The sequence below is a fragment of the Nanorana parkeri genome, unplaced genomic scaffold, assembly GCF_000935625.1.
Source record: "Nanorana parkeri isolate BGI_ZX_2015 unplaced genomic scaffold, ASM93562v1 scaffold1585, whole genome shotgun sequence".
NCBI classification, from domain to species: domain Eukaryota; kingdom Metazoa; phylum Chordata; class Amphibia; order Anura; family Dicroglossidae; genus Nanorana; species Nanorana parkeri.
The window spans coordinates 214,055-229,077 of NW_017307853.1; the positions used below are offsets into that span (position 1 = coordinate 214,055).

At 44.6% G+C, this 15,023-nt stretch overlaps 1 protein-coding gene across 1 annotated transcript in view; it reads right to left on the bottom strand.

Moving 5' to 3' along the window:
- Positions 1–11,736, bottom strand: part of LOC108798922 (zinc finger protein 260-like) — a 21,389-nt gene extending 9,653 nt beyond the window's left edge. Inside the window, exon 1 of the mRNA XM_018570728.1 lies at positions 10,241–11,736. Coding sequence (XP_018426230.1) covers positions 10,241–11,663 — 1,423 coding nt within the window. The 5' untranslated portion in view covers positions 11,664–11,736. The remainder of the gene's footprint in view (positions 1–10,240) is intronic.
- Between the last annotated feature and the right edge of the window lie 3,287 nt (positions 11,737–15,023).

Here is a 15,023-nt window from a genome sequence, read left to right on the forward strand (position 1 = left end):
GGTAGACGGGTGTCGTGTGTAGGAGGCGGACACGTGTAGTGGGTAGGAGGCGGACACGTGTAGTGGGTAGGAGGCGGACACGTGTAGTGGGTAGGAGGCGGACACGTGTAGTGGGTAGGAGGCGGACACGCGTAGTGGGTAGGAGGCGGACACGCGTGTGAGTGAACCAATATAACATGAATTGTGTATGGAGAAGACACGGCTACACTGTAAGAGGATGGAATCCATTACTGGAGCGATATTCTTGGTATTTCCGGCCAGTCCTCCCACACGTCACATTCGCAGGATTCATATTTCATTCGTTTCCATACTCTCAGACTTCTCTGACCTCACCTTTCTTCCCAACATCCAATCACTATCCAAATCCTGCCGCCTTCATCTTCGTAACATCTCCAAAATACGCCCCTTCCTCACCAATGAAACTGCAACACTACTCATCCACTCACTTGTTATCTCTCGTTTGGATTATTGCAACTCCCTCCTCATTGGCCTTCTACTACACAGGCTCCTCCCCCTTCAGTCTATCACGAATGCAGCTGCTAGACTCATCCACCTAACCAACCGCTCACTGTCTGCAACCCCCCTCTGCCAATCCCTGCACTGGCTTCCATCCCCCGTCCCCTGTACTGGCTTCCACTCGCCCAAAGGATAAAATTGAAAATGTTAACAATCACTTATAAAGCCATCCACAAACACGTGTAGTGGGTAGTAGTCGGACATGTGTAGTGGGTAGTAGGCGGACACGTGTAGTGGGTAGGAGGCGGACACGTGTTATGGGTAGGAGGCGGACGCGTGTAGTGCGTAGAAGGCGGACACGTGTAGTGGGTAGTAGGCGGACACGTGTAGTGGGTAGAAGGCGGACACGTGTAGTGGGTAGTAGGAACTACTCATCCACTCACTTGTTATCTCTCGTTTGGATTATTGCAACTCCCTCCTCATTGGCCTTCTACTACACAGGCTCCTCCCCCTTCAGTCTATCACGAATGCAGCTGCTAGACTCATCCACCTAACCAACCGCTCACTGTCTGCAACCCCCCTCTGCCAATCCCTGCACTGGCTTCCATCCCCCGTCCCCTGTACTGGCTTCCACTCGCCCAAAGGATAAAATTGAAAATGTTAACAATCACTTATAAAGCCATCCACAACTCTGCCCCCGGATATATCTGAAAGTATCACCCTAACTGTCCCCTCCGCTCTTCAAAAGACCTCCTGCTTTCCAGCTCCCTTGTCAACTCCTCCCATGCTCGCCTCCAGGACTTCTGTAGAGTCTCTCCCATCCTCTGCAACTCTTTACCCCAACCTGTCCGTCTATCTCCCACTCTGTCTGCCTTTAGGCGATCCCTAAAGACTCATCTCTTCAGGGAAGCCTATCCCACCTCAACCTAACCACTCAACCATCACTTTCTCTAACAATTCAACCCCACACAGCTACCTCCTCATGTATCACTGGCCCCTCCCTTTTAGATTGTAAGCTCTCAGGGGCAGGGCCCTTCCCTACCGTCTTGAATTGTATTGTGATTGTAATGTCTTCCTTATATAGTACAGCGCTGTGCAAACTATTGGCGCTCTATAAATCCTGTATAATAATTAGCTACACCTTATATATTCCTGTAAAAAACATAAAGAGAATGTATGTTGGCTTCCTGCATATATTTATGTAACTGTGTCAGCCAAACGATCAGACAATTGGTAATGTGCAATTTAGTATTTACTGAGTAAAAGGAATGTAAACATGAATTGCACCGGGGGGGAACAGATCTAACAACGTAAAAGCATTTCTACATTTCAATCCAGGTATGAAGAAGAGGGATGAATAAACATATAACGGGAAGGATCAGTTCTTGAACAGGCCACTAGGGGGCAGCACACATTATTAGTTCTAGCAAAGCTTAACATGGTTATACTTGCTGAAAATGAACCGACCTTGGATCACAATCCCCTCACAGGCAGGCAGATAGAGGGCTGGCGGCACAAACAGGCTTCACACCGACACTGCTGCAGATGTCTTCGGTCAGGAGGTTCTGGTGGCTGAAGGTACGGCCATCCCACTGTGTGTTCAGTATCCCTGCACTGACTACAACAAAGTCCAATCCAGTGACTGGGGCTTCTACAGAGACTGCGTGCTCTTGTGCTCACTGCTGGCAGCCCAATCACCAGACTAAGCAGGGGAGGACCCAGCACCTGGCGACAGCTCACTTGACGGGGTCACTCTGAGCACCAGAGGGTGGGAAAAAAGTGGAATATAGATTACTGAATATGAATAGTATATTGTTTCTAATTCATCCAGTGAGATTAACTCATGACTTCTGCCCACGTTATAATACATATTTTAGGCCTGAAAATTACCTAAACAACCCCCGAGAGTTATATATTTCCTAAAAGCACAGACCCTGCAGAATAAAATGATGACAGTTGAACATTTTTACTTTGCATGATATTAGTGCAACTCTTTATTAAACCCAAAATATCAGTAAAAATGACACCTAAGTAAATGTAGCGCCCAGAGACAGAATATAAACACCCATTGTTGTAAAATATAAAAGATGAGGTCATGCCAAGTAAATAGATACCCAACATGCCAAGCCTAAAAATTGCTTGTGTGCCCGGGAAATTGCAGAAAAATATGGTACCTTAAACTGTCCATGGGAGACGCTTTAAAAGCTTATAAAGGTCATGAGTTTAGAGATAACTGTGAATATTAGCCCTAGAATTATTGCTCTCACTCTGACCCATGCAGCAATACCAAACATGTGAAGCACATCTAGTACCAGTCGAGAACTGGCGGAGGACCTTGCACGGTGGGAGGGTTACACCATGAGGGATTTCCGGGCACTAAGGGACCTCATGTCACTCCTCGAAGAGGGGGACTCTGAGGGCAACACATCAGATAGGATGCTAACAACATCCGAACCTAAGTTTGAAATGCTTAGGCGCACAGCTGAAGGAATATTTTTTGATCAACGATCAATCCACTGATGATCCATTTGTAGTATGGAATGCTCATAAATCATTTATACGTGGGGTCCTGATCTAATTGGGTGCCAGGGAGAAAAGGAGAAGGACACAGCAGTTTGATACCCTAACCAAACGTATTAAATTACTAGCAATGGCTCATAAAAACTCTTTGGATGGGTGCGTCCTTGTAGAATTACTGGAGGCTTGGAAAGAGTTGCAGGACCTACTCCTCACTAATCATACATGGCAGTTAACTAGACTTAATGCTACCTATTAAGCCCTGTATGAACTGGCAAAATCCTTTTTAAAAAGGGACAGTCCACACTTCCAAATTGTGATATTGAACTTGTAGTCCTCAATTTAGTTACTGACATTATTGTTTCTTTTGGACTTTCTGGTGGGCATAGGCTCTCTGTATGAGGTAATACAGACTCCCTACCTACGCACACCAGCCATTCACTGAGACATGTACCCAGTGGTTACAATTTACACTTTAATTACTGAGCAGTACAGCTCCACAGTTGTGATACATCACCATTTTCCTGAATACCCAACATTAAGGCGCTAGACGTTACACAGCCATCATTTACATCTACCAGTGAGTGAGACGGGGCCTGTGCTGGGTTTAGAAGTAGGAGTGTGAAGAAGCAGGGGATAATTGTAACCTATTGCCTGCAGTGTACTGGAAGTGTGTGCCAGGTTAATGGGATCCATAGCACACACTTCCAGTACACTGCAGTAATGGAGTTACAATTCTCCCCTGCTAACATGAATAGGTTAAATGATCCCAGAGGCAGATGCATGATCAGATTTGTAGTTTCACTATAGCTGTGTGAAAGCAAATACAAATGTTTTATTGTTCTAAATCAATCTTAAAGTTCTTCATAATCATAAAGAAATTGGCCTAAAACCGTTAGTCTCTATTGGTTTTTTTTTTAATGTCACCTGTCCCTTTAAGAAAAAGTATCGGTAATTGGTATCGGCAAGTACATGAGGGGAAGTACTTGTACTTGGTCTTGAAAAAGTGGTATCGGGACATCCCTAGACGTGACCCAATTGGGATGCACGACGGGATATGACGTAATTACGTCTTAGGCTGAAATAGACGCCCAGAGGGGCCATCGGTGATTCAATTGTCCGGCAAGTCCTGCCCGGACACACAGCGATGGCCTCTCATGGAATGAACTACTAGGCACACATGCAGGGTCTTAACAAGAATTTACAGTATACAGGTATGTCATCCATTCTATTTTACTTACTTTGAGAATCATGTTCATTAAAAAAAAAAATCGGCATTTCCACTGCTAGTCTTGGTGATTGGTACATAGGCAATAACCTTGTGGTGGTTGGTTAAACTTGGTTTATGATATTAACTCCTTCAGGTCATCCCTCTGACTACGGGTCCTTTCCCTACAGATATGAATTTTCTTTCTTTTTTGTTTTTCTCCTCTTCCCCTCGGCTGGGCAACTGCCCACCTTTGAGGAACCACACCTGGACTAATATTTTTCTCTTGGACAGGGGCTGACCCACTGGTGCGGGCTTCCATCCATCACGGTGACCTCTTCTGTTGCACTCTTCTTGTCTATGCCCATTTTTATGCCATTTCTCATATAATCTCTTAGAGATTTTGCAACCATAGTCAATTGACATCATGATTCATTATATGGACCTTACTCATGCCTAGACGCGGTTATCTTGACTGATTCATTCCACTGTCTGGACGAAAGTTAAAAACTTTTGAAATTTCTCCAACTATTTGACACTGTTCTATGAGGGCATCCGTTGGCTCATCCGGGGACTGGTAAGACTGACATCCATATAAAATATATGTGAGCCCAGTTGTGTCCTCTGTAGCTGCTTGCTGCCTTTTTGCTTGGTTTTTGCTTATCATTATTTTCATTTGTCTGGCATTTCCTCTGTCTGTGTTGATTAATCGTTGTTACTGACTAATGATTATGTGATTGTCGGATGATACACTTTGGACATTAGAGTGCATTGATCTCCTTACTGTGTAATTATATTTACTGACACCATTTCTAATTAGACACTAACCAGTTGACTTATATGATTGTCTTTTAATTTAAAACACCCTCAGACCTGAGGAAGCGTGGTAACACACGAAACGCGTTGTCGATACTCCACCAGTTCCAATCTCCTGAATCAAAAAACTGCGAGATTATACTTCTTTCTGAGATTTTGTATAAAATTCAATACGAAGCAACGCACTAATGACTGTTAATGGTTGACATGGTCAATTGACTCGACTAAGAGACTATAAACCACCGTTAGGATAGTATAACCTTTGAACCAACTGTATCTAACAAATCACTCGTTTTTAAGGGCCATACCAAATACATATAGATGTAACGGATGGTCGCAAACACTTAACAATAATTCCATCTTTTGTCCCGTTCTGATTACATGATAAACACAATGGTTAAACTCCTCGGCTGTTTAGTCAATTAGGTAATGCAACCATAATGTAGGGGGTGCGACCTACAATTGAAAATTCGTCTGCATGAATTCACTAATATATTTATGTGACTATAATTAGTCACAATTCAGGATTCTGGTGGAGCTTGTAGGTGTTCTTCTTGAGTTGGTTTTCTTTTTTTATAAATATGAGGTCGTCTTTTTAATTATGTACTGAATAAAAGTTCTAATTTTTTATATTAACTATTGTCTTGAGTGCCTAAAAAACCCCAATCTCCAAAATACCCTCTTTTTGCAACATAAAAACAGGGGTGTGGCACTCCGCTTCTGCCCATTCCCCCTTTCCCCATTTATGTGAAGCACATATTACTTTTTTTTACGTTACTAGGAGTGTGTACCCTATACTGCCTTCAAGACCTTTGTAGAGGGGGACGGAGACATTGATGGGTTCCTCCAGGATTTTAAGAGACAATGCAGTTTGCAGGGCATTGACACCAGACTGGGTCCCTCTACTGGCCAGCTAACAGTACGGGCAGCAGAAGCGTTTCGGGCCATGGCCAATGAAGACTGTTCCATCTATGAGAGAGTGAAGGAACAGCTGCTCGCTTGCTATGCCTGAACCCCTAAAACATATTGAGTCAAGTGCAGGAGCCGGCAAAAGGAGGACAAGGACACTCGCATGGAGTGGGGGCACGGCTACATCGTGTGGTGACAAGTGGATCCAAGGCTGTCAGGCGACCACCGTAGAGCAGGTGACAGCTCCACGGTGCAATTGGAGCAACTTTATAAGTACACTTCGCCGGAGGTGCTTGACTGGGTCCAGGACAATCACAAAGCCTCACAGACAAGGCAGAAAAGATGGTATGGACAGTCAGCCAGGGATCGCATCTTCCAGGTAGGGCAAAAGGTACTAGTGCTAAAACCGGTTTAAGCAGAAGAAGCTGCAGGGATCAAACAAGATCATAGAACAGCTCTGCCATATCACCTACATAGCAGCCACCTACATAACGGCCCGATGTTCAGATAAAATGGACGCAACAAACCTTTCATGTGAACATGCCGAAGCCACACCATGAGAGGGAGGAGGCAGTAGCCACTATATTCACCCCAGCTATAGAAGACACAGACTGTCTCCCTTTCCTGGGACTGCCAGGTGAAAAGGACGACAATGAGGAGTAGCGGATGTCCAACTAGGTGAAGGGCTCGACCTGCATTCCAGGGAACAAGCCAAGAGGTTGATCCTGGAGCGCATGGACATATTTTTGTCCCTTCCCGGCTATACTTCTAGAGATGGATCGGGTCGATACGCATGATCAAGCCTCGTTGAGGCAGATACCTGATGCAGTCAAGGACGGAATGCAAAAGGAGATCCGGGATATGTTGGAACTCAGGGTCATCGAACCGTCGGATAGCCCCTTGGACTCCCCGGTGGTTCTAGTACCCAAGAAGGATGGCACTACCATATTTTGTGTGGACTATAGGCAACTAAATGACCAGACGGTGACCGATGCCTACCCCATGGCCCAGGTGGACGAGCCCCAAGACAGAATTGCCTGGGGCAACTTCCTTACTATAGATTTGTGTAAAGGGAAGATCCCCTTCGCTACGGACGCTGTGCCGAAATCCACATTTATCACCCCATTTGGCCCCTTTCAATTTAGGGTCAGGCCATTTGGGATGAAAAATGCTCCAGCTACTTTCCAGAGGATGGTGGATAAGTTACTAGATGGGCTGGAGGAATTTACCTGCGCTTATCTAAATGACATAGCCATTTAGAATGACGCATGGGAAAAGAATTTACAGCACATTAGAATTATACTGGACCATATTAGAGAGGCGGGACTGATTGTTAAACCAGACAAATGTCACGTAGCAATGTCGGAGGTCCAGTACCTAGGTCACAGAGTGGGGTGTGGGAAGCAGTAGCCTTCACCAGCCAAAGTGGAAGCCGTAGCTTATTGCCCCCCAATACTAAAACCCAAGTTCTAGCTTTCCTGAGTATGGCAGTATATTATAGGTGGTTTGTAGCCAACTACAGCACTATCGCCAAATTCCTTACTGGCATGACTCGTAAGAGTCTTCCCCGACAGGTCCTGTGGTCCCTAGAGTGTGAGGCAGCGTTCCAGTAGCTTAAGCAAACACTTGTTCAGGTTCCTGTACTAGCCACTCCTGACCCTGTACAGATACCTCCATGTTTGGGTTGGGAGCAGTGCTAACAAAGTCAGAAGATGGGCATGACCATACAGTTGCATATATTAGCCACACTCTTGCCCAGGGAAGTAGCTTATGCGGCCATGAAGAAAGAATGTTTAGCCCTGATATGGGCCCAACGTATCCAACAACCCTACCTATATGAGTGATCATGTACCATCCTCACGGATCATAACCCCCTTGTTTGGTTGAACCTGGTGCCCGGGGACAATGGGCGGCTGATGAGGTAGAGCCTGACCCTACAGCATTTCATTTTCACAATCCAATACTCGCCCTGGAAACACAATGCTAATGCCGATGGACTATCTCCCCCAAAAAGGAACTGGAGGGCCTCAATGGGTCTGCCAACCTTTAACTTGGGGGAGCGGGGGGTGGAGCTATGTGAAGACCTACTCATCAGTTTATGGGTTATGTGTGTGTTATTGTTGGGTTATTAAGTATGTTATACCGGGTAACCTGTTTTATCAAAAGACTGTCAGCGCTACCCCTGTTAGCTCTCTTTGTACTCCCAAGGAGCTCAGGACAATGATATTCTCCTACCGGTGCATCTAGCCAAGACCCCTGCTGCGGCCGTCTGGAGCCCTTGGAAAGCTAGATCCCGGCAGGGATGGAGAGTCAGGATGTCTGGGGAGGGCAGGGTGTACGTGATGTGATTACAATCTAAGGTTGCACAGTTGCTCAATAAAGCAGTTTGTTTCATCCAATACTTGGTTTCGGCTAGTGACTGGGTGGACTAGGAGCTAATGATCATCAGGTTGCAGTATCTCCTCAGCAAGGAAAAATATAGTGATGGACTTACTCATCCAGAGTAGCGGAGCCCGTCACACCATAGGCTTTGCTAAGTCAACCCCAATGTGTCTTCAACAGAATTGTGTTTATGGCATCAGCACTGCCTTTGGCCCCATTTGATTAGCTATGATGATCACACCTGGAGGAAACTGATCACTTAAGTCTCAGGGCCTGTTCACACAATGTCCGTTTTCTGTGCTGACCTGATCCGTACGCTCCTGCACTAAAAATGCATTCCAATGTATCCCTATGTGTTTTATGGGCTACAGTTCTCACATGCGCAGTCCGTTCAGGTTACGACAGAAAAATACTGCATGTCACATTTTGTCCGGTCAGGAAACGCAAAACGCGTGAAAAACGCACTGCACTGCAGCTAACATACTGACAGCACCACTCCAGCAAAAAAAAAATATATATATATATATATTTTTTTAACTGGAACGCATCAAAAACACCTAGCACCGCGTCTGCAGATCCGCACTTGATCCGGACCTGAAAATCATGTGAACAGGCCCATAGGGAGGAATTTGTGAGACTCATGGGATTGACCCCATTTCCAAATGTGAATGGGGTCTAACAGATAAAAGCAGATATTTCTATCATCTGAAATGTATAACTTTCAGAATTTGGATAAGGCTTCTCTCCTAGGTGACTCATCCAGTGTCCGTAAAATATATCTTTTGAATTAAAGTGATATTAAAGTCAAAATAATTTTAAGATGTTTCAAATGCTGATAAAATCACTTACAATTGATGCTGCTCCCTGATGTTTAAAAGTCTTAGTTTTCTACAGAATCAGCTGATCCCCTAAACACTGGTCCTGACTTCCTGTTTTAGAGTGACTCCTTCCTCATGCAGAGTGCTATGTAGTCACCCTTGTGTGTGTTAGTAAGCTGTTCGTGTCTCCACAAATGCAAATCAAGCTTCTCCCTTAACCCCACTCCTCCCTCCTCTAAGCTAATAGATGAACGGTTGCTGTAGTCTGTCCTTTGTGATCTTGTACTGGACAAGAATTCAGGGAAGCTGAGAGACATGGAAGCAGATATATATATATATATATTTTTTTAACTGGAACGCATCAAAAACACCTAGCACCGCGTCTGCAGATCCGCACTTGATCCGGACCTGAAAATCATGTGAACAGGCCCATAGGGAGGAATTTGTGAGACTCATGGGATTGACCCCATTTCCAAATGTGAATGGGGTCTAACAGATAAAAGCAGATATTTCTATCATCTGAAATGTATAACTTTCAGAATTTGGATAAGGCTTCTCTCCTAGGTGACTCATCCAGTGTCCGTAAAATATATCTTTTGAATTAAAGTGATATTAAAGTCAAAATAATTTTAAGATGTTTCAAATGCTGATAAAATCACTTACAATTGATGCTGCTCCCTGATGTTTAAAAGTCTTAGTTTTCTACAGAATCAGCTGATCCCCTAAACACTGGTCCTGACTTCCTGTTTTAGAGTGACTCCTTCCTCATGCAGAGTGCTATGTAGTCACCCTTGTGTGTGTTAGTAAGCTGTTCGTGTCTCCACAAATGCAAATCAAGCTTCTCCCTTAACCCCACTCCTCCCTCCTCTAAGCTAATAGATGAACGGTTGCTGTAGTCTGTCCTTTGTGATCTTGTACTGGACAAGAATTCAGGGAAGCTGAGAGACATGGAAGCAGCTATTCAGAAGCATAATGATTGTAAGCGTTTGGGCAAAAATGTAAAGCAATTCTTTGCTGGGCAATGTCTATTTGTTTAATCTGAATTCATTATTGAAAAAGTTTAATACTACTTTAAGTACTTTCCATATTCAGAGCATCCAAACATCTTGTGTTTAATTGTGGATCTTCTGGTGACTAAAAAGATTTCCCTTTTGTGTGAAGCCCTTGTCACAAACTGGGCATTTAAAGGGTTTCTCTCCAGTGTGAGTCCTCAAGTGAACAGTAAGCTGCGTCTTCAACCTGAAACATTTGTCACATTCTGAACACCTGTGTGGTTTCTCTCCTGTGTGGATCTTCTGATGTTCCTTAAGTTTGCTCTTTTGTGAGAAGCACGTGTCACATTCTGAACACCTGTATGGTCTCTCTCCTGTGTGTATCCTCTGGTGTACCTCAAGTGCACTCTTTTTTGGGAAGCACTTGTCACATTCTAAACATCTAAATAGATTCTCTCCTGTGTGGAACCTCTCATGTTCTACAAAACTTTCCTTAGTTATGAAGCTCTTATAACACTCAGAGCATTTAAATGGTCTTTCTCCAGTGTGACTCATCTGGTGTCTCATAAGCTTTTCCTTCGATGTGAAACCCTTTTCACATTCCGTGCACTTAAATGGCTTCTCTCCAGTGTGATTCGTATGGTGTTCAATAAGATTTTCCTTTGATGTAAAACCCTGTTCACATTCAGAGCACTTGTCACATTCTAAACATCTAAACAGTTTCTCTCCTGTATGGGTTTTCTGGTGCTCAATAAGAGTTCCCTTTTGTGTAAAGCTCTTGTCACATTCTGAGCATTTAAAGGGTTTCTCTCCAGTGTGAGTTCTCTGGTGAACAATGAGCTGAACTTTCCTGGTGAAACATTTGTCACATTCTGAACACAAAAACAGATTCTTTCCTGTGTGGATCCTCTCATGTTCAACAAGGTTTCTCCTATCTATGAAGCTCTTGTCACATTTTGAGCATTTAAATGGTTTCACTCCAGTGTGAGTCCACTGGTGAGTAGTAAGACGTTCCTTTATGGAAAAGCCCTTTCCACATTCTGAACATGTAAATGGCTTCTCTCCAGTGTGGATCCTCTGGTGTCTCATAAGATTTGCCTTCACTATAAAACCCTTTTCACATTCAGAGCACTTAAATGGCTTCTCCCCAGTGTGACTCCTCTGGTGTCTTATAAGATTTTCCTTTGATGTAAAACCCTTTTCACATTCAGAGCACTTAAATGGCTTCTCCCCAGTATGACTCATTTGGTGTTGAGTAAGATTTGCCTTCAATGTAAAACCCTTTTCACATTCAGAACACCTAAATGGCTTCTCTCCAGTGTGACTCATCTGGTGTTGAATAAAATTTGCCTTAAATGAAAAACTCTTTTCACATTCAGAGCACTTATATGGTTTATCTCCTGTAGTACTCCCCTGGTGTTCAGTAAGATGTGTCTCATGTTTTAAGCTCTCCACAAATGGTTTCTCTTCATTAGGAATCATCTGCTGAACTATTAAAAATGCGTTTGTAATGAAAATGTCCTGACACTTCAAATTCTCATGTGTCATGTCTCCTCTGGGTTCCATTATGTGCTAAAGTATACAGACTTAGTAGCCGTATGATTTCAGACTGCTTACATCCAAAATTGAAGAATTATGGTGGATTCCTGAAATATAGAAATACATTATTATAGAATTATAGAATAACAACAAATAAAGACCGAACTCAGAATTCAATACATTCTCAATTTTTACACCAGAATTGTATGTCTTCAGACAGTTTGCAGGTGATATGATTAGACAGGAAATATAAACATCAATAAGTGAAAACAGGTTTGTCTTTTCCGAGTGGAGAATCTTTTACTCCAAGCCCCCAAACAGGAACATTGGCATTCTTTAACTATTTCCCTTTCCCTTTTTTAGCAAAGGAGCAAAACAGAGCCTTGAAAACTTGTAAAACAAACAAAACCCTCAGGTGCTGCTTGTATATGAAAATGGATATTATCTCAAATTCATAGTTCCTCCTCCAATGTCTATATTAATTCTTCTTCCTGTAGAGACATAGTGGCTGACTGGGAAAACTATGGCACCCAGCGGGGCACATGCTATCTGGCATACACCAAAGTGTCCAATAGCAGTCTAACTCTGCAAGAGGTTGACGATTCCTTTATGCTGCCATTGAGGTTATAATTATTTTCATTATTAATTAGTTGGTTTCAGCCATACTACCCGATACCCAGAAGCTGTGCCATGTCCAGTATTGCAGCACCCAACATTGCCGAAGCCATGGTCACTGTCTATAGGAGAGCAGGCTTCAAGGGACTCAATTTATGTCAGATCTAGTGCAGTCTCTCTGGTGCACATGTGGGTTACGGACTATTCAGACTACTTTCTATCATCTCTAGACAAACAAACTGTGTGAGCACGTCAACAGCACTTTGAAAGCCACGTTGCATTCCTTTGTAGATACAGAAACAGACAGGGAACTACCATCCACCAGGTTCTCCCCCTTTAAACTACAGTACTGGGAGGAGCAGCTGCAGGACACTTTGGTCACCGTTGTGCCCTACATCTTCAAATTAGCTAAAAGGTTGAGCAAACTATCAGGCTTCACTGCTAATCCACTCAAAACTGCCCAAACACACCAGATGTCAGGAGTGACAATGGTTTGACAGAAGAACGAAGTGGAACTCACTGGCAGGAAATGGCCTGAAGCGTCCGAAGGCAGAGGTACAAAAGGGTAATCCAAAGAGAAGTCAAGTCCAATCCGAGTCGAGGCAGGCAGCAAAGGTTCAGGGGCGAAAGGCAGTCCAAGGTCGGCAACAGGAGGTCCAGATAAAGGGGGTCAGGAAACAAAGCAAGTCACATGTACAGGGAGCTAGGAAATCACACCACAGGGTGAGATAACTCAGCAACAAGCCAGAGCTCTGGCCAGGTTTTTATAGCCAGGGGGTGGAAGTCCGCCCCCATGTCACCGAGGCAACTAGGAGGCTTCTCCCCATGAGAGCCAATGGCAGGCGAGAGGTGGTATGGGTGTTTACGGGAAACTCCCCCAGCAAGGTCCACACCTGAGGCCTAAACAGGCGCAGGCACGCTATGCACACGCTCCCAGGAATGTGCGCGCAGCCTGCGTACTGCGCATGCGCACCCGCCGCGTGACTCGCGCATGCGCTCCTGCAACCCGGGCGCCAGTGGTTCTGCCAGGCTGGAAGGAGACCCTACCCTGCGACGTGCCCGCTGACCCTGTGGGGAGGTGACAGCCCTGGTTTCCTGGCACCAGAAGACTTGGTATGACTGCAAATCCCACACCCTGGAGTTCATAGAGAAACAAGAGGTGCTTGTGATTTTCCAAACCTCCAACTATAAGTTGCATTCCACGTTGGAAAAGGCCATATTGGATTCCTACATAACTGAATGACACCAACTATGTCCTCACATTAGATAACCAAGGGAAGCAGCAAAAAACTGTCCAAGGAATGATAACAGGAGCCTGTCTGTTCTCACCATCCATCCTCTATTCTCAGAGGAAGAAGAGGATATCTTACATGATCTTCTGGAGGTGACCCACAATCAAGCAAACATGAGCCAAGTCCTGCTGGGGCTGCAACAACAAGGGGCTACAGGATGCCATGCAGTCTGTCCTCCACCAGTGCAAGTCTATCTTCTCCTCCCTCACGGGAAGGACTATGTTGGCCACCCATCATGTGGAGACCTGACCTATCCAATAGACTCATTATTGAGTTCCTGACTCTGTAGGAAATATTAAGATTAGAGATGGATGAAATGTTAAAATTGGGAGTCATCCATCTATCCAGCAACCCATGGGCCTCACCTGTTGTATTGATCCCTAAAAAAGTATTGTTAATAAGACACTGAGCACCCTAATGATCACACTGTCAGCAGTTAATATCCCATGCCAGGTATCAATGAGCTGATTGACCGTCTGGTTGGGGCCCAATATGTCATCATTTCAGAGATAAGCAACAGCTATTGGCAAATTCCCCTTAATAGGGAAGGGTAGGGGATGCTCAGCCTTTGTTATCTCCTTTGGATTAAACAAGTTTCTCAATATGCCCTTTGGAATGAAGAATAATCCTGCCACCTCCCAGTGAACTGTTGAACATCCTGCTGTGCAACTGCCTAGACTTTGCCTGCACTTATCTTGATGACATCTTCCGTGAGACTTGGGACGAGAGCACCCTAATGATCACACTGTCAGCAGTTAATATCCCATGCCAGGTATCAATGAGCTGATTGACCGTCTGGTTGGGGCCCAATATGTCATCATTTCAGAGATAAGCAACAGCTATTGGCAAATTCCCCTTAATAGGGAAGGGTAGGGGATGCTCAGCCTTTGTTATCTCCTTTGGATTAAACAAGTTTCTCAATATGCCCTTTGGAATGAAGAATAATCCTGCCACCTCCCAGTGAACTGTTGGCCAGCTGCTGTGCAACTGCCAAGACTTTTCCTGCACATATCTTGATGACACTGACATCTTTAGTTGTATAGGTCCTAAGGAAGTCACAGCCATACCTGTATTGCCGTGAGTTTATCATTGTGACCATCCATAATCCCCATACTTGGATTGGGGTTTGGGGGATAATGAACACTTACTGCTGTAGAGCCCTATAGCCTTATAACTTCACTATCCAATATAGGCGAGGGGACCAACACCAAAATAATGACGGGTTATCCCATCAGGAGGATAGGTACCAGCTATGGGTGCCTGACCCATGTAACAGCCATGTAACCCATGAGGACCATTGCCTGGTACAGGTGTAAAAGAGGAAGGGGTTGTAATGAAAGCTGCTCCTGTAGTCCTGAGACACTCCCCCTTGGTTCCACTAAGGAACCAAGATAAGCTGCACATACCTGAGAGCACATCTTCTCATTCCACCAATGCAGCCTCCCCAGAGCAAAAGGTGCATGGGGGGGGGGGGGGGGTG